Source organism: Carassius auratus, chromosome 13 (genome assembly GCF_003368295.1).
Source record: "Carassius auratus strain Wakin chromosome 13, ASM336829v1, whole genome shotgun sequence".
In the NCBI taxonomy this organism is placed as follows: domain Eukaryota; kingdom Metazoa; phylum Chordata; class Actinopteri; order Cypriniformes; family Cyprinidae; genus Carassius; species Carassius auratus.
The window spans coordinates 24,147,481-24,175,417 of record NC_039255.1 but is presented as its reverse complement, the minus strand read 5'-3'; the positions used below and the strand labels follow the sequence as shown (position 1 = coordinate 24,175,417).

At 43.5% G+C, this 27,937-nt stretch overlaps 1 protein-coding gene across 1 annotated transcript in view; it reads right to left on the bottom strand.

The window, feature by feature from the left end:
* The window catches only part of LOC113113132 (orexin receptor type 2), a 75,267-nt gene extending 50,537 nt beyond the window's left edge, over nucleotides 1-24,730 (bottom strand). Inside the window, exons 1-3 of the mRNA XM_026279313.1 lie at nucleotides 24,287-24,730; nucleotides 24,041-24,170; nucleotides 8,957-9,316 (exon numbers count right to left, since the gene is read on the bottom strand). Of these exons, the coding sequence (XP_026135098.1) occupies nucleotides 8,957-9,316; nucleotides 24,041-24,170; nucleotides 24,287-24,730 (934 nt within the window). The remainder of the gene's footprint in view (nucleotides 1-8,956; nucleotides 9,317-24,040; nucleotides 24,171-24,286) is intronic.
* Nucleotides 24,731-27,937: the final 3,207 nt, after the last annotated feature.

Sequence of the window (27,937 nt, the reverse complement as noted above, 5' to 3'; positions counted from 1 at the left end):
TTTTAGTGACATAAGCTTCCAGTACACAGAGGCAACAACACACAGACAAAAAAATCAACCAATAATCCTTTCGGCAGTCCAAACAGTTCTCTGAGGTCTTCTGATGTCTGATTTTGTTGCTGAACCAAACCAGACAGTTATTGAAGTACACAGTACTCAATGAACAAAGACTCAATGATGGCTGAGTAGAACTGTTTCATCTGAGAAGTGTCAGGGCCTGGCTTAAAACAAGGGAAGAAATTTTGAAGAATGTTTGCTACATATATTACCTTATCGCCTACCTCACCCAACAGATCTGCCCGATCTCCCGGTTTTGAAGCCTGAGTGTTGCGGTCCTTCCCCCCGAGTGACGGCCGTGACGCACCACTTTTTTTTCTCTGAGGAGATTGAAACGGAGGCCGTCGATGAGCTCGCAGTTGCACAAACTTCAGTTTCACAAGCATATTATGCCTAACTGTATAACGAGCAGCATTAATGAGGAGTGCAGCTCACGCAGTCAGCTCTCGGGAGAAAAATAAGGGGGCTGACTGTGGTTCTCGCATATCTAAGGATGGGGCGAAGACGGTTCTGCCTATCTCCACCCATATTCCCTAGATTTAGAGTTCATTCTCAAGGTTCTAAAGCACGCGCAGCGGTTCCTTCCCCCTCTGTGAACTTGCAGCTGCAGCTACTTATCTCCGAGGAGATTAATATTGTTTGTGTGACTAAGCGGCTCACGTGTTGCCGATGCAACGCGTGTATTACATCATCTTACACCAGAGGGAACCCGACTGATTCCCTTAGCAGTTTATCGTGCACTGAAGCACTTCCTTTCAGACCTAAGGGGTCACCATGTGTTGGTGTGCACCGACAACACATGGGTGGTCTCTTACATCAACCACCAGAGAGGTCTGCGTTCGCGCCCCTTGTACAAGCTGGCGCACCAGATCCTTGTCTGGTCCCAGGGCAAACTCCTCTCATTAAGAGCAGTATATATTCCTGGGAAATTAAACAAGGGAGTAGACATACTGTCGAGGCAGGGGCTGAGGCCAAGTCAATGGAGGCTTCACCCGGAGGTGGTGAAACCGATATGGAGAGTTATTGGGCAGGGCTCAAGTAGACCTTTTTGCGACTCAAGAGACATCTCAATGTCCCCTTTGGTTCTCTCTAGTTCATCCAGCTCCTCTGGGACTGGACACTATGGTACAGACCTGGCCAAGGCTTCATCTGTACGCCTTTCCCCCTACTGCTCTGCTCCCGGGAGTTCTGGCGAGAGTATGGGGTCCATCTGTTATTAGCAGCCCCGTTCTGGCCGGGCCGAGTATGGTTCGCAGACCTGGTCTCACTCCTCGACAGCTCAGGACAGACCTACCTTCACAGGTGCAGGGCACGATAATTCCCCCTCGCCCAGAGTTGTGGAAGCTGTGGGTGTGGCCCCTGAGTGGGCACAACTATTAGCAGCTGACCTCTCAACCGAGGTTGGTGAGACCCTTCTCCAATCCAGAGCTCCCTCGACGAGGAAACTGTACGCCCTGAGGTGGAAACTCTTCACCTCATGGTGCAGAGACTACCAACTAGACCCAGCAAACTGCCCAGCTGGTACAGTTCTGGAGTTTCTACAGGCCAGGCTCTCTGCAGGTTTGACCCACTCCACGCTGAAGGTTTACGTGGCGGCCATTGCGGCCTACCACGCCCTTCTCGATGGCCAGTCTCTGGGAAAACACCCCTTAGTTACACGTTTCCTCCGCAGTACACTGAGGCGGAGACCTCCAGTACGGTCCCGTGTTCCCGCCTGGGACTTGGGTGTGGTGTTAGAGGCTCTTTGCAAATCTCCATTCAAACTGATTCAAGAAATCTCAGACAGACATCTGACTCTTAAAACCGCCTTTTTGTTGGCCATTACCTCTCTGAGGAGAGTAGCAGATTTACAGGCCCTCTCAGTGGCCCCTACCTATCTTGATTTTGCACCTGGCACCTGACCAACGTGATCATATACCCTCGAGCGGGATATGTTCCTAAGGAGCCCTCTATCACACCACTACCTGTAGTGCTTGCAGGCCTTCTGTCCTCCACCCTTTCGGGAGCCCGACCAAGAGAAGCTAAATTGTGTGTGTCCAGCTCAGAACTGCCCTGTGGAGAAAAAATGACCAATTTCTTGTATGCTGCGGTCCCCCCAAGAGGGGTTTTCCTGCTTCTCAGCAGACTATTAGTCGTTGGATAGTTGAGACTATCAACACCACTTTGAGTCCTCTGGTCCTCCCCCGCTGTCAGGAACTGAGGCTCACTCTACACGGGGTATGGTGGCCTCCAAGGCCTTTCTAGTAGGTGTGTCCATGCTTCTACTTTTTCAAGATTCTATGGCTTAGACATGCCAGTTACTCTAGGCACTTCAGTCCTCTCGTCCTATGCTGTGCTCTTCGGACAAACACTAGGCAGGGGTTTGGTAGTCTGGCACCGTTGGCACTCTTTACCCAAAGAGTTTTCAACGCAGCTCGAGTTCCTGAAGAGAAACGTCTCTAGGTTATGTATGTAACCCTAGTTCCTCGAGGGAACGAGACGCTGCGTCTCGATGCCATACCCCCGGCACCCCTGGTACTCGAAGCTGAAGCCAGCTGCGTGGCTCATGCCTTTATAGCTTCCTGTTTGCTTACGTCACCCCGCCTGTGATGTCACTCTTTTCTAGAAGACAGATTAGATATGATATTCGCTAGCGCTAAACACGTTCCCGAAAGCGTTTTCGACGCAGTGTCTCATTCCCTCGAGGAACTAGGTTACGACGTTTTAAATCACAATACATGATTTGAGAACTCCAGTGAAGGGAAATATTAGGCAACCACCAAATAATGACTTTCAGTCTCACCAAAAAGAAAAAGAGAAAATAAATCACACATCTTTAGAAGACCTTAACCTTGAATTTTAACCAGCATTTAGTGTTGGGCTTTGGTTATGGTGCCTTTTGGGGTGTTTTTTTTTGTTGTCATTTTTGTCACACACACAAACTAATAAATTAATAGGAATAAATTAATAATAGGAATATATATATATATAAAATTATGAGACTGAGAGGTTTGGATCCATGTGCAGAACTTTTAATGATGAGAATGGTCAGACAGGTAAATGGTAAACAATCCAAAAGTCAGGTACAGAGAGAACAAACACAAGGGAAACGCTCGGAAATGTCAGACTGGCTAAACGAATGCTTCCGGCTTTGCTACCGTTCGGACGTTCTAGCTTACTGCTCTGCGCTTTGCTTCTTATTTCTGTACTTTTCTCAGATTTTTCTACGATTTTTACTTCAGCAGATCAGCACAGTGCTCAAACAACAGATTTTTAGCACAAACGCTGAAACTAAAAACACTGGGACTGGAATAATACTACAAAAAGAAGACTTCGTCTCCCACTGCAAACAGCTTACATTCCGGAGACGGGAAAACAACTGCCTACCAAACAGAAGAGAGAGAAAATGCCTCCTGTTGGATCTACTTGTTGCATAAACTGCTGCAAACTTCTACAAAGGATTGTGATTCTTGAAACAAAGTTACTTTCTGGACTTCCAAAACAGACGGAACACTCAGCAGACCGTCGTCATGGACCCTCTCAGCATACAGCCGGTGAGTCCCATGAATCTTCTGAATCTCAACAATTTATACCAAGTGTAGAGGAACAAGCCGAAACTGATCATCACACTAATCGATGGCACAAACAAGGAGCGAGACCCAAAGGAACACGAGACATCAGATTGTCACGAGTTTCTCGTATTGCTGCCATAGCTTCCTCTACCCCAGATTCGACTATGACAAGGCTTGTAAATACTGGTATTCTACCACCACCTATACATCTGGAGAACAGATTTCAAGCATTAATAAATGTGGGTGAGGAATCCCCAAATGTATTTAAACATGGATCTGATCAGCCAGCAGCAAACATCGCTACTAACAGGCGCTCAAGGACGAGCAGACAGCGGCTTCCAGCTCAGAGCGCAGCCGAGCCCAGGACTCTGATAGTGGGTGACTCTGTTATCAGAAACATCCGTAGCAGGACTACAACAACATGCTGCCTTCCTCAAGCAACGGTCTCTGATGTGAACAAGGAACTTCAGAACATTCTGATGAAGCACAAAACTGCAAATCAAATCATCATCCATGTGGGGAAGAATGATATTCGGAAAGAGCAGTCAGAACTCCTTAAGAAGGACTTCATTGAACTCTTTGAAACACTTCAAAGACTCAAAGTTCAGTCGTTCATCAGTGGACCACTCCCAGCAAGGGGAACAAATATGTTTTCACGGTTGCTTGGGCTGAACACATGGCTACAAAGATCGTGTAATATAAAAGGAGTAAATTTCATTGACAACTTCAATCTTTTCTGGGGCCATAGACAATTGTTTAAACCAGATGGCCTTCACCCAAACAAACTAGGTGCAAGAGTGTTTAAGGACAATATCTTCTTCTCCCTTCGTCATCCTTCAGCAGAGTGTGTCAATCCATTCAGCACACACACACCAGGTCCGAGTCATCATGTGGTTGACATATCACACAAGGACACTGATAACAACATGCAGCCAAAACAATCACTGCTGATAGACACTATCCCTGCTGAGCCCTGCCCACAGAGCTCCTCACAGACTGACTGTGATGTATCAAAACAGCTACAAGATTCAGCACCCAAGGACGACTTTCTGGAAAACAGCCAGGGAAGCCAGGACAACACATCACAGCCACCGGAAACACCAGAGACACAGCCCATCTCACCAGACACATTATCCCTCTCTCCAGCATCTCCACTTCTGTGCTTCTCACAGAAAATGGAGGAATTGGTGTATGTTGGGACTAAACTCTCCCACTCATTCGCTGCTAGCCCGCAGATATCAACTAAAAAACGGCGGGCCCCCCAACCACCAAAGCCTGTGGGCCCTGTTCCTATGAGAGCTCTCCGACCGCTGCCACAACGCCAGGGCCCAAACCCTCTATCTGCTGAAGGTGAACCAAAAACAACTGATAGCAGCTCTCAGTGATATGTGTCGGGTCTCCGCTATAATAGCAGCAACATTCACAAATGCTTACTGAACAAGCGGAAACCCAGTGTGCCTGTAGCTTTCTCTATTTCAGTTTTATCACGTGATAGAAAGTCTAAGGCCTTCTCAAGCCGAAGGGCAAACTCATCTAATCTGCGGCCTATTATGCATCAAACTAAGATTGATGTAAAGACACAAAGCACAGCCATCAAGCTAGCACTTTTAAACATTCGCTCACTAAAAAATAAATCATTTCTAATCAATGACTTTATAACCTCAAACAATCTGGATTTTATGTTTCTAAATGAAACATGGCTTGAAGACAGCTGCAGTGCAACAATCCTAAATGAAGCAGCCCCTCCTAACTTCACTTACATGAGTGTTTGCAGGACTGTTAGGAGAGGTGGGGGTGTAGCTGCTCTATTTAAAGATGTCTATCAATGCAAGCAAATGTCATTTGGTCAGTACTTGTCTTTTGAATATCTAGGGATTGTGCTGAAAGGTGCTCCACGCATTCTGTTTATTATTATTTACAGGCCTCCAAAATACTCTCCAGCCTTTGTTGAAGAGGTCACAGAAATGTTATCAATAATTTCCTCAGAGTTTGACTGTTATGCAATTGCAGGGGATTTTAATATTCACATAGATAATGCAGAAAACAAAACTACAAAAGAAATGATAACGGTTTTAAACACCTTTGACCTGATTCAGCATGTGCATGGACCCACACACAAAGGTGGACACACTCTGGATCTAATCATCAGTAGGGGTCTAAACATTTCATCCATTGTTATTAAGGACGTAGCACTATCTGATCACTTCTGTATTTTCTTTGATATATTGATCTCTGCTACCACTGAATCTAGATCTGTCTCTGTCAGAAGGAGATGCATAAATGAGAACACAAGTGTACAATTTATGGAGGCTATATCTTTAACACCAAGCATTTCTGCAGACTCTGTTGATATTCTCCTTGATTCCTTCGACTCAAAAGTTAAGAATGCTATTGATGATATTGCACCAATAATAGTCAGTAAGAAAACAAACAGACAGAAATCAGTTTGGAGAAGATCAACAGAAGTTCAGACTATGAAAAGACAATGCAGAAAAGCCGAGCGGATGTGGAGGAAGACGAAACTTGAAATTCACTATAGCATCTATAAAGACATCCTTCATGCTTTTAATGTGAAACTAGCCACAGCTAGACAGAACTTCTTCTCAAACCTTATAAACAGTAACTTAAATAACACTCGTACTCTTTTTGCCACTGTTGAGAGACTGACAAACCCCCCAAGTCAGATTCCCACTGATATGCTATCAGACAGCAAATGCAATGAGTTTGCTTCTTTCTTTTCTGAGAAGATCATAAATATCAGGAAGGCAATTAGCACATCCTCAAGTAATGCAGAGGTCAGACAGATTCGGCCAAAATATCAAAAAGATACTATGTCTAATTTTGAAAAAATTGATAGCAAAATTCTGGAAGACATAGTGCAGAAACTAAAATCATCAACCTGTTGTCTTGACACACTTCCCACATCTTTCTTCAAAAGTGTGCTTGACTGCTTAAAAGCAGATCTCTTAGAAGTGGTGAATGCCTCACTTCTTTCTGGGACATTTCCAAACTCCCTAAAAACTGCAGTTGTAAAGCCCCTCCTGAAAAAGACCAATCTTGATAACACAATTTTGAGCAATTTTAGACCAATATCTAATCTTCCTTTTATAGGCAAAATTATAGAAAAGGTAGTTTTTAATCAGCTGAACAAACACTTAAACTCAAATGGATACCTGGACAATTTTCAATCTGGTTTCCGACCACATCACAGCACAGAGACAGCACTCATTAAGATAATAAATGATATTCGCTTAAATTGTGACTCTGCCAAAATATCGGTGCTGGTATTGCTAGATCTCAGTGCTGCGTTTGACACTGTCGATCATAACATACTACTAGAGAGACTGGAAAACTGGGTCGGGCTTTCTGGGATGGTACTCAAATGGTTCAGATCATACTTAGAAGGGAGAGGCTATTATGTGAGTCTAGGAGAGCATAAGTCTAAGTGGACGTCCATGACATGCGGAGTCCCACAAGGGTCAATTCTTGCACCGCTCTTGTTTAGCCTGTATATGCTTCCACTAAGTCAAATAATGAGAAAAAACCAGATTGCCTATCACAGCTATGCTGATGATACCCAGATTTACCTAGCCTTATCTCCAAATGACTACAGCCCCATTGACTCCCTCTGCCAATGCATTGAAGAAATTAATAAGTGGATGTGCCAGAACTTTCTTCAGTTAAACAAGGAAAAAACTGAAGTCATTGCATTTGGAAACAAAGATGAAGTGTTCAAGGTGAATGCATACCTTGACTCTAGGGGTCAAACAACAAAAAATCAAGTCAGGAATCTTGGTGTGATTCTGGAGACAGACCTTAGTTTCAGTAGTCATGTCAAAGCAGTAACTAAATCAGCATACTATCATTTAAAAAACATCGCAAGAATTAGATGTTTTGTTTCCAGTCAAGACTTGGAGAAACTTGTTCATGCCTTTATCACCAGCAGGGTGGACTATTGTAATGGGCTCCTCACTGGCCTTCCCAAAAAGACCATTAGACAGCTGCAGCTCATCCAGAACGCTGCTGCCAGGATTCTGACTAGAACCAGAAAATCTGAGCATATCACACCAGTCCTCAGGTCCTTACACTGGCTTCCAGTTACATTTAGGATTGATTTTAAAGTACTTTTACTCGTATATAAGTCACTAAATGACCTAGGACCGAAATATATTGCAGATATGTTCACTGAATATAAACCTAACAGAGCACTCAGATCATTAGGATCAAGTCAGTTAGAAATACCAAGGGTTCACACAAAACAAGGGGAGTCTGCCTTTAGTTACTATGCTGCCCGCAGTTGGAATCAGCTTCCAGAAGAAATCAGATGTGCTAAAACACTAGTCACATTTAAATCTAAACTCAAAACGCATCTTTTTAGCTGTGCATTTGTTGAATGAGCACTGTGCAATGTCCGAACTGATTGCACTATATTTTCACTGTTTTATGTTTTATTATTGTTTTATTATTAACTGTTTTAAAATGTTTTAATCATTTTAAAAGTAAAATTACTTGTTTTATTTTTGTTATTATTTTTCTTTATGATTATTTTACTTTCTCATATGTAAAGCACTTTGAATTACCATTGTGTACGAAATGTGCTATATAAATAAACTTGCCTTGCCTTGCCTTGCCTAAACAAGACTTCACAGAGAGTGAATGTGCTGCTTGTATGTGTGTGACGAGGCTCTGGTAGATCCGTGGTGACTGGCCCTGGGTTCCTGGACGATCGACGGTGACTGGCCCTGGGTTCCTGGAAGGACGACGGTGACTGGCCCTGGGTTCCTGGAAGGACGACGGTGACTGGCCCTGGGTTCCTGGAAGGTCCATGAGCACCTGACTCTACTCTGGAGGGTCAACCGGAACCTGACTCAACTCTGGAAGGTCAACAGGAATCTGACTTGATTCTGGGGAATCAACTGGAACGTGACTCGACTCTGGATGGTCAACAGTAGCCTGACTCGACTCTGGAAGGTCAACAGGAACTAGCCCTAACTCTGGAAGGTCAATGGTAACTAACCCTGACTCTGGATAGTCAGCGAAGAATTGACCTGACTCTGGGTGGTCTACAGTGACCTGATCAACGGTGACCTGACTAGACTCTGGGAAATCAACAGGGACCTGATCAATGGTGACCTGACTAGATTCTGGGAAATCAGCAGGGACCTGACTTGACTCATGAAGTTTAACTGTTGTTTCACTTGACTCTTGGGCGTTAATAGTGACCTGACCTTGTTCTGGATGGTCAGTGGAGACTTGACCTGACTCTAGATGATCAATGGTGACCTGACTAGATTCTAGGAAATCAACAAGGACCTGACTCGACTCATGAAGTTTAACTGTTGTTTCACTTGACTCTTGGACGTTAATGGTGACCTGACCTTGTTCTGGACGGTCAGTGGAGACTTGACCTGACTCTGAATGATCAGTGGTGACCTGACTAGACTGCGGAAAATCAACAGGGACCTGATCAACGGTGACCTGACTAGAATCAAGAAGTTTAACTGTTGCTTCACTTGACTCTTGGGTGTTAGAGGAGACCTGACTTGACTCCGGAAAGTCGACTGAGGCTGCCTTCTTGTGCAGCGGCGCTGAGTTGATGGCCATCTTGCGCAGTGGCGCTGGGCTGGCGGCCATCTTGCGCAGCGGCGCTGGTACAGAGATCACCGAACAGATAGGAGCTGGATACCTTGGAGAAGTGACCTCCTCAACTGTAAAGGGAGAGCCACAAAACCTCAATACAAAGTCAATAAACTGTCCCAGGGTCCAGCTAGGGTCTTCCTCTGGTAAACTCAAGCTTATCTTAGTATCAAGACCACTCCAGAAACAGTCCTTTACCAGATCCACATCCCCAGGCAAAAGGTGACTATACTGAAGGAATTCCTCCACAAAGAGCTCAATTGGTCTGGCATCTTGAAAAATGGAGCATAGCACCTCTACAGGGTTGCATGAACTTTTAGCTGGCTCCACACCTGGTCTGGGGTTCAATAAAGCTGCTGGATCCTGGTTTGGCGAAGTCTTCTGTAATGATGAGACCGAGAGGTTCGGATCCATGTGCAGAACTTTTAATGATGAAAATGGTCAGACAGGCAATGATCAGCAACGGCGTCAGGTATATAGGGATAACCAGAATCAATAACAGAAACAAGCAGATGTCGGGGGCAGGCAGCAGAGAATCAGAGTAGGTATAAACAATCCAAAGGTCAGGTACAGAGAGAACAAACACAAGGAAAACGCTCGGAAATGTCAGACTGGCTAAACAAGACTTCACAGAGACTGAGTGTCCTGCTTATATGTGTGTGTAAATGAGGTGCAGGTGTGGCAGGGTGATTGTGATGCAGTGACTCATGGGAAATGTAGTTAGGGTGTGGTGCAACAGATGCGAGGTGCTAGAGTCCGAGTGACATCTGGTGGTAGATGTGGAATTGTCCTGATCTGAGTGCTCTCTACTGAAGTTCATGGGCACTCAATCTAATGATTAATGAATATATATATATATATATATATATATATATATATATATATATATATATATATATATATATATATATATATATATATATATATATTGTTCAACAGAAAAGAAATAGCAAGTTTCAGTTGTAACAGATATGCAGATCATCGATTCATGGGTTAAATTCAGGCATAAAAAAATGAAACCCATTTTGCACTAATTGCCTGGCCTGGCGCCAGCCTGGCTGGACTTAAATTAATTTACGATGCCCGGGGGAGCCTCAAAGGAGACACTAAACCAACCACATTCCAACATACACAAAAATAAACCTTTCGTAAAGTTCCTTACTTTTGTAAGTCCTTATTAATATGTATTTTAAATATGTTTATGGATTGCATAAAATGGTTAATTTTTGTTATGTGAAGAGTATAAGTTGCTAGCTTATACTTTAGGAAATGTCTCTCCTCACTTCAACTTTCTCAAAGAGAGCCATGTTCCTGCAACCCCCACCCCTGCAGGTCGTAAAACTTTACGACCACACAGGACAGGAAACCTAATCCTTACAAAAGAATGGTGAAATGTACTCAAATGTAGTCTTAATGTGTATGTTATTGATTTTGCGGTGCATTAGAAATTTCCCATATAAATTGGGACTATCTGCAGTGTTATCATGTGTTAATCAAATCTTTAAATATGTGTAATTCTGCATTTGAATGTAACTTCATGTTTTGATCATATATATATTATGTTTAGTATCTTTGTGATCGTCATGCTCTGAAAGACCCATTTATCTAGAGCAAAGTAATGAAAAATGTATGTAATCTGAATTACAAACTTGCTAGAATAATCCCTGGAATTTGGACAAGCCCTAGATCTCCAGGGGGGTTGTCTCCACGGAGACAAAGGAACTTTTCCCTCCGCTTCAGATCGCAGACTTTCATTGGCTGTTTACGCGAAAAAGGGGCGTGAACCATTTCAAGCCATAAGAACGACCGAACAAGGTCCGCCCTCTCTCTTCTCACGCTGACTCCCTTCCCTCCTGCATCGACCAACGTTGCTTCCGCACGGCCTTAGGCCGCGCTCATAGCGCAAGCCCCCCTCAGCACAGGGGCTGAGAGAAAAAGCCATTTTAATGGCTCCTATGGAAGCTTTCGTTTTTGTTGTTTCTTTTCTTTACTAAGTTTATTCGACTATTCGCCTCTCCACACAAGGAAGACGAATTCTGGAACATTGTTGTTGAACCTTTCAAATACCGCGCGAGGACAGAACAAAGGACCACGTGCTCCACGCTCACACCAAGATCCAGCGCAGCGTGCACGCGCGTCACATGGCCTCCGGCACACGCCCGCTGTTTTCAAAAGGAACAGCGCGCAAAGCTCACAAGCTCGACGCCGATCTCACGCCACGCTCACATTGGACACTTTGCAAGTATCACTTTCTCTATGGAGATTTAAATGCTGCTTTAAAGTGTTGTTATGATCTGATCGTTGTTGGCTTCCAAAAGTTACTGACTAGGATTTCCATACCTGAGCTCCTTATGTGATCTCATTCTATTTGTTTGTATTGTCGTACGCATATTTACTCTGTGTGATTTGTAGTTTGATGTATTACTAGTTTAATTATTAAAAACCCATATACTGACGATTGGCTTGGACTCCACCCCACTTACATTACGAGTCACTGAGATGTCTGATCTATAGCTACAAGCTCTAAATTTAGAAACTAAATTTATCATAAGGATAGGATAATATTTTCATGGCCAGAGAATACTTTTCCTTGAATTATAAGGCGTGATAACTTTATTTTCAGTAAGAGATATCACAATAATTGGTATGAAGAATGGAATATTGACATATTAATGGGTAAGTTACAGTGCCCTGTGATTATTTATTGGTATAGGCAATTGAGCTATTTTTCATAATAAATCAAATTTAATGTAACTGTCATCTGATATATAAATTAATCATATTCCTGATTAATTATTCAAATTCCCTATATATCATTTGAGTTAATTATTCTGTAAAACTCATTGTTGCTACAGAATTGGTGGAGATAACGCGGGCATTTCAAACTTCGTTTTGTGAGCAATCAATCTGTGTATATGGTTTTTAATAATTTCTGCACGTGCGCTATGAAATTATGTAACGTTACTTGTGAGATAAGTCGCAAGGCGCGAACTCACTCAACTGACTGAGGCAAAAAGCTGGTCAGTCAGCGCACTAGATATTTGTAGAAACTTAACAGTATAGTCACTATTATTTTTAATGAAAGTAAACTGCAGTATAATGTTAAAAGTATCCTGTTAAGAAAGACCAAAATCTTTTTACAGTGATAACATTTTAATATGAATAATTAAAAGATAAAGAAATCTTTTATTAGTTGCAACATGTAAATCTGAACATGAGCGATGTTCCTCTGATTCAGTTAAAAAGGCCTTGCTTATTAAATATTGTTATTGAATTCATGGTAAACCACAGTAATATTCAAAAATAAAATGATAAAAACTCCTGGTCTAAAATTGGCTTAGCTACCCGATTTTTAAACCTAAAACATTTAAATCATAAGTGCTATTTTGATAAATGTTTATTGGAGTCAACAGTTGGAAAATTCCTGTTTTTGTTACATTTGTGTTTTGGAAGTGAACGGATCCTTCCTTCATCCTATGTTAATATAGCACCTCAGAGATTAAAACCTTTGGTTTGTTACTTGTGATTTTTGATGCAGAAAATCAGCCTGACAAACGATCAGATAATTTCTAAGTCATATTGAAATTGTAATTCCGCTATCTAAACACCAGAGGGAACGTGTGGGTTAGAAATTTCAGGGTACGCCCTGCTTTCTGATTCCAGCTTGCATGAGTGCAAAGTTGCCATCCCGTGGCCGTTTCAGATAATGTGCTCTAATTGCTAATCTTTTCCCTTGATGTATTTGAATAAGATGTCTAAATTCTCGATAAATATTTGCATTTACAGCTTTGCTCATGCGAATATTATTACAGGGAAACAAAAGAATGTTCCCTGCCTTTGACTGTTTACATTTACTTTGAGTTTGTTTCAAACATGATTTGAATTAAAATGTAATTGTTAATAGTGGAAATCTAGATGTGTCAGATCAACTACGGTTTGACCCACTTAGAAGGTAAGCCATCTAGTGGCAGTCTCCTGTTAAATCGACTAACAGACCTCTGTCTTTTCCATTCTGTTTGAATTGCATGTCCACTTTTACCCTTTTTGATTAATCTCACCCTGTTTGATTAATTTCATGATCATTAATGATAACATACAAGCTATCAATGATTATTATAGGATATTATTCAGATTTTCCTTTTAATTCATACATGCTTACCAGTTTTGAGTTTTTAATTTGAATTAAGTTTTCTGCTCAGCAGGTTAAAGACAGAGAAGCAGTACTTCCCCCCCTTGTGGTGAAAACCAGCTACTCCTTCTCCCTTGTTTCATTCCTGTCTTTTAATTTGATGTTTATTATTTTTCTTCTCTCTTTTGACTTAGGTTATTTTGATAATTACCATTATTATCATAATTCCTTTGTTTTGTTTTATTATTATTAGGTAAAGCTGTTACCTCTCCTCTCTACATACAGTATTGTTCAAAATAATAGCAGTACAATGTGACTAACCAGAATAATCAAGGTTTTTCGTATATTTTTTTTTTATTGCTACGTGGCAAACAAGTTACCAGTAGGTTCAGTAGATTCTCAGAAAACAAATGAGACCCAGCATTCATGATATGCACGCTCTTAAGGCGGTGCAATTGGGCAATTAGTTGAATTAGTTGAAAGGGGTGTGTTCAAAAAAATAGCAGTGTGGCATTCAATCACTGAGGTCATCAATTTTGTGAAGTAACAGGTGTGAATCAGGTGGCCCCTATTTAAGGATGAAGCCAACACTTGTTGAACATGCATTTGAAAGCTGAGGAAAATGGGTCGTTCAAGACATTGTTCAGAAGAACAGCATACTTTGATTAAAAAGTTGATTAGAGAGGGGAAAACCTATAAAGAGGTGCAAAAAATGATAGGCTGTTCAGCTAAAATGATCTCCAATGCCTTAAAATGGAGAGCAAAACCAGAGAGACGTGGAAGAAAACGGAAGACAACCATCAAAATGGATAGAAGAATAACCAGAATGGCAAAGGCTCAGCCAATGATCACCTCCAGGATGATCAAAGACAGTCTGGAGTTACCTGTAAGTACTGTGACAGTTAGAAGACGTCTGTGTGAAGCTAATCTATTTTCAAGAATCCCCCGCAAAGTCCCTCTGTTAAAAAAAAGGCATGTGCAGAAGAGGTTACAATTTGCCAAAGAACACATCAACTGGCCTAAAGAGAAATGGAGGAACATTTTGTGGACTGATGAGAGTAAAATTTTTCTTTTTGGGTCCAAGGGCCACAGGCAGTTTGTGAGACGACCCCCAAACTCTGAATTCAAGCCACAGTACACAGTGAAGACAGTGACAGGTGCAAGCATCATGATATGGGCATGTTTCTCCTACTATGGTGTTGGGCCTATTTATCGCATACCAGGGATCATGGATCAGTTTGCATATCTTAAAATACTTGAAGAGGTCATGTTGCCCTATGCTGAAGAGGACATGCCCTTGAAATGGTTGTTTCAACAAGACAATGACCCAAAACACACTAGTAAACGGGCAAAGTCTTGGTTCCAAACCAACAAAATTAATGTTATGGAGTGGCCAGCCCAATCTCCAGACCTTAATCCAATTGAGAACTTGTGGGGTGATATCAAAAATGCTGTTTCTGAAGCAAAACCAAGAAATGTGAATGAATTGTGGAATGTTGTTAAAGAATCATGGAGTGGAATAACAGCTGAGAGGTGCCACAAGTTGGTTGACTCCATGCCACCCAGATGTCAAGCAGTTTTAAAAAACTGTGGTCATACAACTAAATATTAGTTTAGTGATTCACAGGATTGCTAAATCCTAGAAAAAAAAAAATGTTTGTACAAAATAGTTTTGAGTTTGTACAGTCAAAGGTAGACACTGCTATTTTTTTGAACACACCCCTTTCAACTAATTGCCCAATTGCACAGCCTTAAGAGCGTGCATATCATGAATGCTGGGTCTTGTTTGTTTTCTGACAATCTACTGAACCTAAGGGTAACTTGTTTGCCACGTAGCAATAAAAAATATACTAAAAACCTTGATTATTCTGGTTAGTCACATTGTACTGCTATTATTTTGAACAATACTGTATATAGTTACTCAATTGATGTTAAACAAACCAAACCTTAATTAACTTTAAGTTTCCTTTGTTCATCCTTTGTGTATTTGATTGTAGAACTCCCTCGGTGATTGGACAGTCATCTCAGGTTTCCAGTGAGCAAGGCTGCCCGACCGGTGTTACCGATACTGGCTGCGAGTGAAACTCGGTTCCTCTTGTCTCAAGAGACATCAGCAATTTTGGCACTCCAAAGGCTGTGCTAAAAGTCACAAGCCGTTCGAGACGGCGCCACACCAGAGTAACGGAGGACCGGGGACACTGCGGTTCAGTGTTTGGGGAGCACCGGGGAGGTTGACCAAGCCACTGGTTCCCACCTGAATGACTTCAATTCAACCAGGTGAACCAAAAGTGATAAAACCTATCCACTTATTATAAGCCACAGAATATTAGATATTCCCCGGATATATTTTAAGTGTTCTGACCCTTTTGCTTCTTTAAGCCACACCATATTTCTAGGTTTCCTACCCAGATAGCCCACTCACCTGTTGGCCCTATCTTAAAACCTAGCAGTAGGCTTAGGCCTCCTTATTCCCACTAACACATTGTGTTTCTATTGTTTTCATCTCATTTCAAGTGTTGTGTTTCACTTTGATCTTTTTCTACCCTCTGTTCTGTTGTGATTTGTTTCTTTCATTTCACATAGAGATAGTAACCTGGGAGCCACCAACGAAGTTAAATAGTAGAGCGACCACCAGCAGCCGGTGTCATCACACGACCCGCTAGGCTACTGCCTGTCAAATCTCCATTTCAGGTCCTTCGTTGACCCAAGTTAATTGGCTACTTAACTGTCTGACTGTTTGCATCAGTCAGCCCCAAAATTCTCATAAACGGCACAGCCTGTATGAATATAGCTCGTTAAACGTAGAACGTACTTGCATTGGTCTTTTTGTGTGTGTGTGCTGTGCTTCTCTCGCCGACAGAGAATCAGGATGTTCCAGGCATCCAGTCCAGCAGTCCACGGGGGCCACCTCTCGACATGGTTGAAAGCAGTGACGACCCCCTTCCTGCCCAAGGACGCCAGTAACCTGCAGCACCCAGAGCAACTAGACACCGAGCTAGATGAACTGATGGCACACGATCCAAACCAAAGCGACTACTACAGAGAACTCGCCAGGATCTTCGGAAGCCTAGTTCACATTCTCGTCGCCCAGGCACGGCTCAGTGAACGGAGCAACATCGCGGAGGAGGCCTGGAAGGACCAGGCCCCAACCCAGAGTCATCTTGATCAGCTTCTCCTCGAGACCCAGAACCAGCGCGAGAAAGAGGACGACACAGATCCAGAGCTACAGAAAGGAGTTGAAAGACTTCACAATGCCCTGCAAGATCTTCGCCTCGACACAGATCAAAGAGAACAGCTGGAGAGAGAAGCCAGAAAAGAACTCAACAAAAAACTCCAGCAAGGCGACGCTCTCCTAAATAGAGCAGAGACTGAACTGGAAGAAAGAGACTATAAAACCTGGGCCTGCAAAACACACTTGCAAGCGGCCCGAGCTAAATTCAACAAGCTTACTCTGCAGAGAGATGAGCTCCAAGATGAACTTGACACTGTTCACACCGAACTGAGACAATCTCACAGATTACAGAGTGGCTGGATCGGAGAAACGCACACCACAAAATTTCTCCCGGGCCGCCACTCGAACCCTTTCAGCCAAGAACCCAGAGCTGGAAAAGGGGGTGTAAGCTCCCTTCTAAGGAAATCACCAGCCAGCTTACAAGAACATCTGTCAACAACGGAGGGGACAGAACCCTTCCAGAGAACGCATGTCACTAAACCCTGCACTGCTCACAGAGAACTTCACAAGCTAGCCAGAAGCATCTCTACATTCAATCCAGATCCTGCAGGAGGACATGACGTTCATGCTTCTTTACAAGCCATTGACTTTCATTTGCAAACTGTCGCCAACGTGACAGATGTGAACACATTGTACCTGTTAAAAATCACGTCCAGCCGTAATGTGCATTGCTTTCTGGATCGTCAACCAGAGATTGTCAAAGCGTACTACCAGCAACTGCTACAGACTTTGATTCTTGAATTCTCTGATCCAAACTCAGACCATGGGCTCCTTATTGCTATGGACCTCAAACAGGGCCGATTTGAAAAACCACAGACTTTCTGTAGTCAGCTACGAAACACCTATTTCGGAGCATGCAACGAACCAGGTATGGAACAGGATTTCAACTTAAAAACTCTGTTCCTCCCAAACCTACATGCCAGTTGGAGTTTTCATCTCAGAGTCCCAGCGTGTCCCCGTAACAGGACTACACAAGAGTTACGGAACTTAGCCCACAAAGCTTGCACCAAGCAAAAGACTATTTGTGAAAAGACTGTGAAAAAACCCAAAGTCTCTGTCTCTGAGCACTGCTTGGAGTTAACCCTAGATGGCGCCCTACAACACCACAGTCACAGACATTTTTACAGAGAGTCAATACCGTTCCAAGCCAGCAGAGGGCAACACAGTGCAGCCACGTCTGAGACAGCAGAGATCTTGAGGGTGCTGAAAGTGCTTCTTCACATGAAAACTCACAAGGAAGATGAGCCAAGCACCCAGAACACTGCCCGTCATCTACAGACCACAGAGCTAACTGTTACAGCACAAAGTGACAACAACACCCAAGCTCCACAGTCAACAGCTGCACACCCTGAACGAGACAGCACAGGTCCTCACACCAGGTACCACAAACACAAGGTACCAGAAAATGCTGTTTTGACTACCTGCCTTCGCAGCGAGCTACACAAGACCGGTCCTCACCACCCACCGATCGTCACACCTGCCCTGATGCCAACATTCCTGGGCAGCCTTATCAAAAAGGGGGTGGGCCGAAAAGGAGTCAACAGGAAAGACCTGATCGACACAGGATCAAACCTGACGGTGATCTCATCTCACCTTTTCAAAAGACTCCAATTTGAAGCTAAGAGAGAAGATCGAACTCTTACACCTCAAAACTATGAACTGAATGTACAGGTGTACAGACAGAATGACATCCAGTTTGAACAGGTTGTTTCCATTCACCTGACAATCGTTCCGATGAGTCTAATACATCCCATGTATGTCCCACCAATGAACACTCATACATTGTTCATCGACAAAGGCCTGCTAGAACACTTTGACCCTTTTCTGAACTTCAAACAGCTAAAAGACTTTGCTCAAGTGCGAGAACCTTTTTCTCTCCAGCCACACAGGTTGCTAGAGCCAGACTGTCAGGTCGCAGAGGTTACGGGAACTCCCACAGAGCCAGACGGTCAGGTCACAGAGGTCACGGGAACCCCAGCAGCCAGCCATGAGTACAACGCCCTAACGACAGGCTCAAGTTCATGCCTCTGTACCTTAGTCAACAAACAGGGTACGGTGGTACCAGCTTACACCAAAGGGGTCTCTGTTCGGCTCAACCTGCAATGTGATCAAACCTTACACCACACGCTGGGTTTCTTCCAACCCTCACCTGAATGTGTAGAACTCGGACTCACACTTGCAAACAACAAGCATGTCAAACACAAACACCTGTTCCAGCAAGGTGATAACATCACAAAAACACACAATGTGATCGGGTACTGGAAGAAGGCAAAAGGACACTCGAAGTTACCAAGTCTAGACAAGGACTTTAAAGATCACACTGACACCCTTGCCAAAACTGGCACACTAAACAACATTCTGTGGTCACTCCCAACCCACCCACCCACATTCAAGGTTGAAGTGATTACACACAGCATAAGAACTTTACTAGCTAACCTGCCTACATCAGAATCGCTTACGCTGGCTCCGTTGTCTACAAAGACCAACATACCGGATATGCGTGCTTCTGAAACCTCGATAATGACTTTGCTTTACCCCCTCTCAGACCCCTCCATCCACCCTGGCAACCAGTCTACTGTAACTGGCAACCAAAGCCCCAGACCACTGCATGATACACAAACCAATGCTGCGTGCACAGAACAATATTGAGGGTTGTGCACCGTCTGACATCATAATGCCAGGGCTTGTAATGCCACGGAGCAAAAGGGGGATAATGCCAATATATTTCCATGACGCAGCATGTGCTGCACCACGCAGCACCAGAGCCACTGACAAAACACTGAAGCAAGCGTCATACCAGCAGCAAGATGTGGCAAAACATGGGCGAGGGCGAGCTAAACCCAGTCGCCGCCCACGAAGCAAAGAGACTGTCCTGTCCAACCAAAGACAGGCCTTGTTTGTTTCTTTCTCCCCTTTCTCTCTCTCTCTCCCTATTATCTGTACCAGGATGCTGCTGTGGTTTGCCGTGCCGTGCTGTCAGCCAAAGAGAGGACAGCTGCCACTGAGAAAACCGCTGAGACTCCTGACTACCGATGACAGGGCACACTACCCCAGCACTGTAACCGAATGCAGCTGTACAAGGTTCCGATGGAGAGAGGACTCCCTCACTCACACTGAGGCCGATGTAAAACACATGTTCAGCCAACATGAGAAAGTGACTGTTACACAAATGGAGTTAAGTGGACACCACCACCGCTCCAAACAGTTCCCGGGAGCTTTGCTTAGAGCCGCTGCTGCCGCCAGAATGTTTAACATTGTTATGTCCAGTGTCAATGCAGCGAACCAGACCGTAAACTCCTTGAAACCACTGTTTACTGTCTTCCAAAAGGACTTTACCCAGACTCAGCTGTTTACAGCGTTAACAACAGACATGCTGTGGGAGGTTAGCTCCTCCAATGACAGCCTAACCACGAGTAAAACCCCACCGTACATGATACCTTAAGCCTTGTGTTAACTGTGCCGTCTTACGCCATCACCATGCCAGCTGACCTGCTAAAAATACACCTGGCCAACTCTCTGGATAGCGCCTTCCTACGGCACGTCAACCCCAAACAGAGAGAAGTGAACGTGCTCCTGAACCAACCCATCAGCGAGTCAAGCCAAGTCTACAGACCTAAAGACATTGTCAGTGTCAGGATGTGGAAAAGCAACACCCACACCAAAACACACATTCCCAAATGTGGTGGCCTACCACGACAGCGACACACAGCTGTACCTGACCACAAAAATGCACATGTGTACTTTAACCAAAAATATTCATTATCTCTGCCTTAGCAAACCCTTCCTCAGACACAACTCTGAAGGAATCTGCGAGCTGCAACCCTGGGTCAGCGATACGCGCTGCCCTGCCGAAGCCAAGCCTCGTACACAAGTCACAGAAACGCAAGCAGAGATTGTGGGTAACAGATGGCTCGTCAACACTCCTGTGTGCTCAGCTACGCTGACCTACAACCAGCATGACACCGCCACCCGTGCCAACCTGCTGGACCAAGTATTGAAAGGTACCACCCAACACATTGACATTACTCCTGTCGACACAGCCCTCCAAGCACTGTCTCGACAGCCCATTCTGAACCAGTCATCTGCGGTCCTAGCCTGGACTGCTGCCGACACTGCACGGGGCATCTCCACTGTCAGTGGTCCCGCCCTGACTCTTGGCGTGACCTTCATCCTATACAGGATACTCAACGAGATGCAAACCTCTACAGCCAAACTCACGACAACTGTGGCTGGAGGTCTCCGATGGAATCCCCGGAAAAGGGACGCAAAGTCAAAGACAATACCGAACCTCATCAAGCTGAATCCTCAGCTTCAGGAACCACCTGCCATCATGACCCACCTGCTACATGACCATCACGATTCACTTGTCATCTGCCCATCCTGATGATTGCCGTCCGATGATGTCCACACAGGGACTTCATCTGACGTAAAGGGGGAGGTGTAACAGATATGCAGATCATCGATTCATGGGTTAAATTCAGGCATAAAAAAATGAAACCCATTTTGCACTAATTGCCTGGCCTGGCGCCAGCCTGGCTGGACTTAAATTAATTTACGATGCCCGGGGGAGCCTCAAAGGAGACACTTAACCAACCACATTCCAACATACACAAAAAGAAACCTTTCTTAAAGTTCCTTACTATTGTAAGTCCTTATTAATATGTATTTTAAATATGTTTATGGATTGCATAAAATGGTTAATTCTTGTTATGTGAAGAGTATAAGTTGCTAGCTTATACTTTAGGAAATGTCTCTCCTCACTTCAACTTTCTCAAAGAGAGCCATGTTCCTGCAACCCCCACCCTTGCAGGTTGTAAAAGTTTACGACCACACAGGACAGGAGAGAAGCCAAATTACTGGCTTCTTTTGAACAATGCATTCTATGGAATGTATTCATTAACTTTCTGTTTTTATGTTTTATACATGTTTTACGTATTCCCTTTTGGTACATTAGATGTTTCCCATATAAATTGGGAAACATCTGCAGTGTTATCATGTGTTAATAAAATCTTTAAATATGTGTAATTCTGCATTTGAAAGTAACTTCATGTTTTGATCATATAAATATTATGTTTAGTATCTTTGTGATCGTCATGCTCTGACAGACCCATTTATCTAGATTAAAGTAATGAAATATGTATGTAATCTGAATTACAAACTTGCTAGAATAATCCCTGGAATTTGGACAAGCCCTAGATCTCCAGGGGGGGGGGGTTGTCTCCACAGAGACAAAGGAACTTTTCCCTCCGCTTCAGATCGCGGACTTTCATTGGCTGTTTACGCGAAAAAGGGGCGTGAACCATTTCAAGCCATAAGAACGACCGAACAAGGTCCGCCCTTCCTCTTCTTCCTCTTCTTCTCGTTCTTGGTTCTCGGACACGCTGCTCTCCTGTGCGACCCTCCGCGCGGCCTCGCGCCGCGCTCATAGCGCAAGCCCCCCCCCCCCCCCTCAGCACAGGGGCTGAGAGAAAAAGCCATTTTAATGGCTCCTTTAGAAGCTTCCGTTTCGTTCGTTTCTTTTCTTTTCTTTACTAAGTTTATTCAACTATTCGCCTCTCCACGCAAGGAAGACGAATTCTGGGACATTGTTTGTTGAACCTTTCAAATACCGCGCGAGGACAGAACAAAGGACCATGTGCTCCACACTCACGCAAAGATCCAGCGAAGCGTGCACGCGCGTCACATGGCCTCCGTTTCATGGCACATGGCTGTTTCAACAGGAACAGCGCGCAAAGCTCACAAGCTCAACGCCGATCTCACGCCACGCTCACATGGACACTCTGCAAGTATCACTTTTCTATGGAGATTTAAATGCTGCTTTAAATTGTTGCTATGATCTGATTTGTTGTTGGCTTCCAAAAGTTACTGACTATGATTTCCATACCTGAGCTCCTTATGTGATCTCATTCTATTTTATCTCTCTCTCTCTCTCTCTCTCTCTCTCTCTCTCTCTCTCTCTCTTTCTTTTATTTGGATTCGTTATGTCTTGTATAAAGCTTACTGTTTGTATTGTCGTACGCATATTTACTCTGTGCAATTTGTAGTTCGATGTATTACTAGTTTAATTATTAAAAACCCATATACTGACGATTGGCTTGGACTCCACCCCACTCACATTACGAGTCTCTGAGATGTCTGATCTATAGCTACAAGCTTTAAATTTAGAAACTAAATTTATCATAAGGATAGGATAATGTTTTCATGGCCAGAGAATATTTTTCCTTGAATTATAAGGCGTGATAACTTCATTGAAAATTGATAGGTCAACAGTGGTCTGCTGGACAAACCGCTGTTTGATTTGCAGTAATTTACAGTAAGAGCTATCACAACAATTGATATGAAGAATGAATATGAAAATGAATATTAATGAGTAAATTACAATGCCCTGTAATTATTTATTTCTTATAGGCAAATTGAGCTATTTTTCATAATCAATCAAATTTAATGTAACTGTCATCTGATATCTAAATTAATCATATTCCTGATTAATTATTCAAATTCCCTATATATCATTTGAGTTAATTATTCTGTAAAACTCATTGTTGCTACATCTACGTCGTGCTTTGAGCTGTTGTTCGCATACTCTGGCTTTCACCACAGGATTTCCACCATGAGAAGTAGGAGGGCAAAGTCTATGCAGGGGTAACTCCAGCTCCCGTCCCAGCATCAGTTTTGCTGGTGATACCCCAGTAGTGGCATGCTGAGCTGCTCTGTAGTGTAGACGAGTCTGAGACAAGGCCTCATTGAAAGAGCAGCCTAGTGCTAAGTGGGCTCTCAGACCATTTTTTAATGACTGATTGAATCTTTCTATGCCCCCATTTGACTGTGGGTGTCAGTAAGCTGTTCAAATGTGTTTGATGCCTTTGCATTGGATGTAGCTGGTAAACTCTGCGGACACTAGTTGGGGGCCATTGTCTGTCTTCAAGGTCCTTGGCAAGCCCCAGCGGGCAAAAAGCGACTCCAGAAAGTCAATTATGGAACTGGATGTGACCGATCCCACAGATGTAACCTCCGGCCACTTCGAATGTAGATCATAAACTACTACAAGGAAACACAAATGATGAGGCACGTCATGGAGTTCCCCACAGATGTCCAGCTGAATGTGGTCCCAGGGTCGAGTTGGCCAAGGCAAAGACCCTAGTGGTGGCGGAACTGGTGAGCCTGTTTTCCCGCTTACAAGACATGAAGTACAATCCCGAACAAGCTGTTCAATGTCTTTGTCCAACCCCGGCCACCATACTAGATCCCTACAGCGCTGCTTTAGTTTGACTATGCCGAGATGGCCCTCATGAGCCATGGTCAGCACTCGTCCTCTGAGTCTAGCAGGAATGATGGCGCAGTGTCCACAAGCCAAGCATGTGTCATTCCAGCATGACAATTAGTTTTACACTCTGGCATATGGCTGGATATCTGTTGCCACTTGAGTTGGCCAGCCATTCAGGACATACTCATGGACCACAGATAGTGTGGAATCAGCAGCAGACTCCGCTGTGAGTTCCTCCAAGGACACAAAGGCTGTCAGGGGTGCATGCACTAAATGAATAAGATCCCCTTCCTCTGCCACCTGTCAGAAGGCAATGGTCACTGACACAGAACAAAACAGCAAATCGGCCACCACATTATCTCTGCCTGTGGTGTACTGTATTGTAAAGTCATACTGCTGGAGGCGGTCAGTCCAACGGTACATGCGCAGTGGTTTGTGACCAGACCCAGAAGGAGACATAAGTGCACTGAGGGCTTGGTGATCAGTCCGAAGGGTACATTTCGACCATAAAGGTAGGCATGCCAGCGCTCGCAGGCCCATACACAAGCCAGAGCCTCCCTCTCTCCAGTGGAGTACTTTTGTTCTGTCAGGCTGAATGCATGAAAAGCAAAAGCCACTGGGCGCTCGATGCCATTCTGGAGTTGTGAAAGAACAGCTCCAGCAGCAGTAGCTGAAGCATCACATGTGACCAGTGTGGGGCAGTCAAGACTGAAGTGTGCAAACACAGGTGGGCTTGTCAACAGCTCCTTAAGCGTGCGTACAGCATCAGAAAAGGCTGAAGACCAGGTCCATGGAGCATCCTTTTTGAGCAGTTGGCGGAGAGGGTATGTAATTGAGGAGTACTGAGGCAGAAAACGCATATAGTATGTTGTCATCCCTAGAAACGATGCCACCTATGCTACGGATGAAGGCTCTGGCACCTGATGTATAGCCTTAATATTGGAGTGCAAAGGCGACAGGCACTCGGCTGAAACATGAAAACCAACAAAGTCAACCTCTGGTACTGCAAATAAGCATTTCTCCATGTTAAGTGTCAAATTGTGTTGGCTGAGTGCAGCAAAAACAGCCCTTAAGCACTGTTCATGAATCACTGCATTTGGGGCATGGACAATGACGTCATCAAGGTAGATGGCAGTGCCAGGGACACCAGCCGGTATAGTGGACATGATTTTTTTAAAACAACTTGGGGCCGAGCTGAGTCCAAAAGGCATCCTTGTGTAACGAAATATGCCAGGGTGTGTAACGAATGCAGTAAGATTTTTGCTGTCTGGCTGGAGGGGGACCTGGAGATAGCCTTGACGGAGGTTGAGTTTGGAAAAAATCGTCGAACCATGAAAGTATGTAGTCAGCTCTTCGATTGCAGAGGGTAGCGATCTGGGATTACTGCTTTGTTGACGGACCTTAAATTCACACAAACTCTTTGTCCGCCAGATTTTTTCTTAGCCACTGTCAGATTAGACACCCATGGGGAGGCGTCAACAGGTTCGATGATGCCCTCTGCTTGCAGTTTCACAAGTTCTGCTGTGACTTCCTCATGCAATGCCAGCGGAATGCGGCGAAGTGGCTGAATGACTGGTTTAACTGTAGGATCCAAAAGAGGCTGATGAGTGAACGCAGCTAGGCAGCCAAAGCCTTCAAATAATGTTGGCCATTCATGTTGCCAGGGACAGCTGACAGTCAGAACTTGAGCCCCCTTATTGTCCAGCAGAGAAAAGCCCAGACTAATAAACAGGTCCATGTTGCCATGGTGTGTAATGTGAAAAGGGAAGTAGGGCAGGACCTTGTTGCCATACTGGACAGGCGCATGTACAAGGCCGATAACATCAATTGCAGAACTTCCATATCCAAACAGATTCAGAGAAGGCGGCTGAAGAGGCAAGTGTGTCAGGAAACGTTCATAAGTAGCCATATTGAGTAGTGAGACTTTAGCCCCATGTAGAAAACCCTGATGAATTGGTATTTATTGAATAAATAATCGCAGGTGTTGTATTGTTAACACGTGGGTTTTGTTGAGTAGGAGCTTGAACTGGGGCAGACTGACAACATTTTGCAAAATGGTTCAGTTTTTGACAGCGTCGGCATGTTTGTCCCCATGCAGGGCAGTCAGGGGCATGTGATGGGTGTCTAGTGGACCCACAATTTCCACATCGCCGATTAACTTGAGACCGTGCATATTGTATGTCTGCATTTGAAGATACATCTGCCTCTGCCCTGTAAACTTGTGTGCATTCTTGTATCATGTCTCCACTGTTTGCACTTGATTCATGTGATGTATTTAATTTAGCAGCACACTGTGCAGCAGACTCAATTTGAGAGGCCAGAATTACAGCTTTCTCTAAAGTGAGATTATCATCTTCCAATAACAGCTGCTCCCGAACGTGTGTATTGGTTGTTTTTTCAATCTACTGATCTCGTGTCATCTCATCTGATAAAGCACCAAAACAGCACGGTTTTGCCAGTCCTCTCAAGTCAGCGACATATTGAGCAATCGACTCACCAGTGCGTTGTCTGCGCTGCCAGAACTGCAGCCGTTTTAACAGGACACTGTTTTTTTTTCAAAGTGTCGATCTAACAGTGTAATCGCAGTGGCTTAATCGTCCGCATATCCAAGTGTGCGAAATACATGCTGTCCTTCGGCACCAAGACAGTGGAGGACTATAGCCATTTTCCACTTCGTTGGGACGCCATCGAGGCCCATTGCTAACAAGTATGTTTCAAACGTTCAAGTATGTTTGCTCCCATGGGACCGTAGGTTCGCCAGGATGGGGCAAAAAAAGGGTTCGGAGAAGATAGCGACAGCGCGGGGAATTCCTCAGCCATCTTTGTCGCCAATTGTTATGTCTGTAAAGAGGACTCTTACTTAAACTTATTTGACTTTTTATTGTTCTCATGAACCTTACTGAACTCCATTAACTCAGCACTCACATCACTGAACTGTGTGAAAACATTCTAGCATCAACATCACTGTCTGTTCCTAACTCTTAAAGTGACCAGCGCTCTTTATATCTTATCAATGTAACAAACACATAACTTTAATTAAACACCAGATTATAAGTCTAACTAGGCATGCAACAATGTCTACGTGCATGTCTGAGAAAATATTTCTGTTTTTGTATTCACTTAAAGAATTCAACATATTTGCCATTAATTACACATTAATTTTACAAAACTACTTGAACTACTTTTAAACTACTATTTTTTTTATTTATTCATTAAATAATTAATACTTTAAATTAACAAGCATGCATTAAATTGACTAAAATAACAGTAATTCTCTCTCTCTCTCTCTCTCTCTCTCTCTCTCTTTATCTCTCGCTCTGTCTGTCTGTCTGTCTATTTATAAATAAATGCTGCTTTGGAAGAATAAAATAATTGTTTCAAAAACATTTTACTCATCATCATTTGAGGAGCAAAAAGAAAAAGAAAAACAAGGATACATTGGTGCTTTATTCTATAATTATATATAATTATTTTCTATAAAAACAAATAATCAAGAAATACACAATTGAATGCAGATGAAGAAGTATGCAAACCTATAACCCCAGATTTCTAGTGCTGTTTGTATATATATATATATATATATATATATATATATATATATATATATATATATATATATATATACCCAGATAGCACAGGTACGTCGCGGGGACGTCTGTGCGATGTATGCTTTTGCATCTGGGAGACGTCGTTTTTAGGGCGTTTGCTCATCTGGAAGATGTCGCATAGACGTCTTTTTCCGATGTTCCAGCGATCTCCGGGAGACGTATTACAGACGTTTAATATTTGAATGTTACGTCTATTAGACATCTGATTTACATAGCATAGACGTCGTTCTTAATTGTACGATTTTATACGTTCCTTCATATTTCCTTTTATTGATCACAGCTTTAGTTACACTGATTATGCATGCGTCTTCACATATGAGAAAAGTATAATAACTAACCCCAAGTATTTTCCACTCAGAATGAAAGAACACAACATGCTGTTGAATGATTTGTATCCTTTTATTAACAGTGAATGAAAATAAGCAGTCGTTTATGTTATTATTATTATTATTATTATTA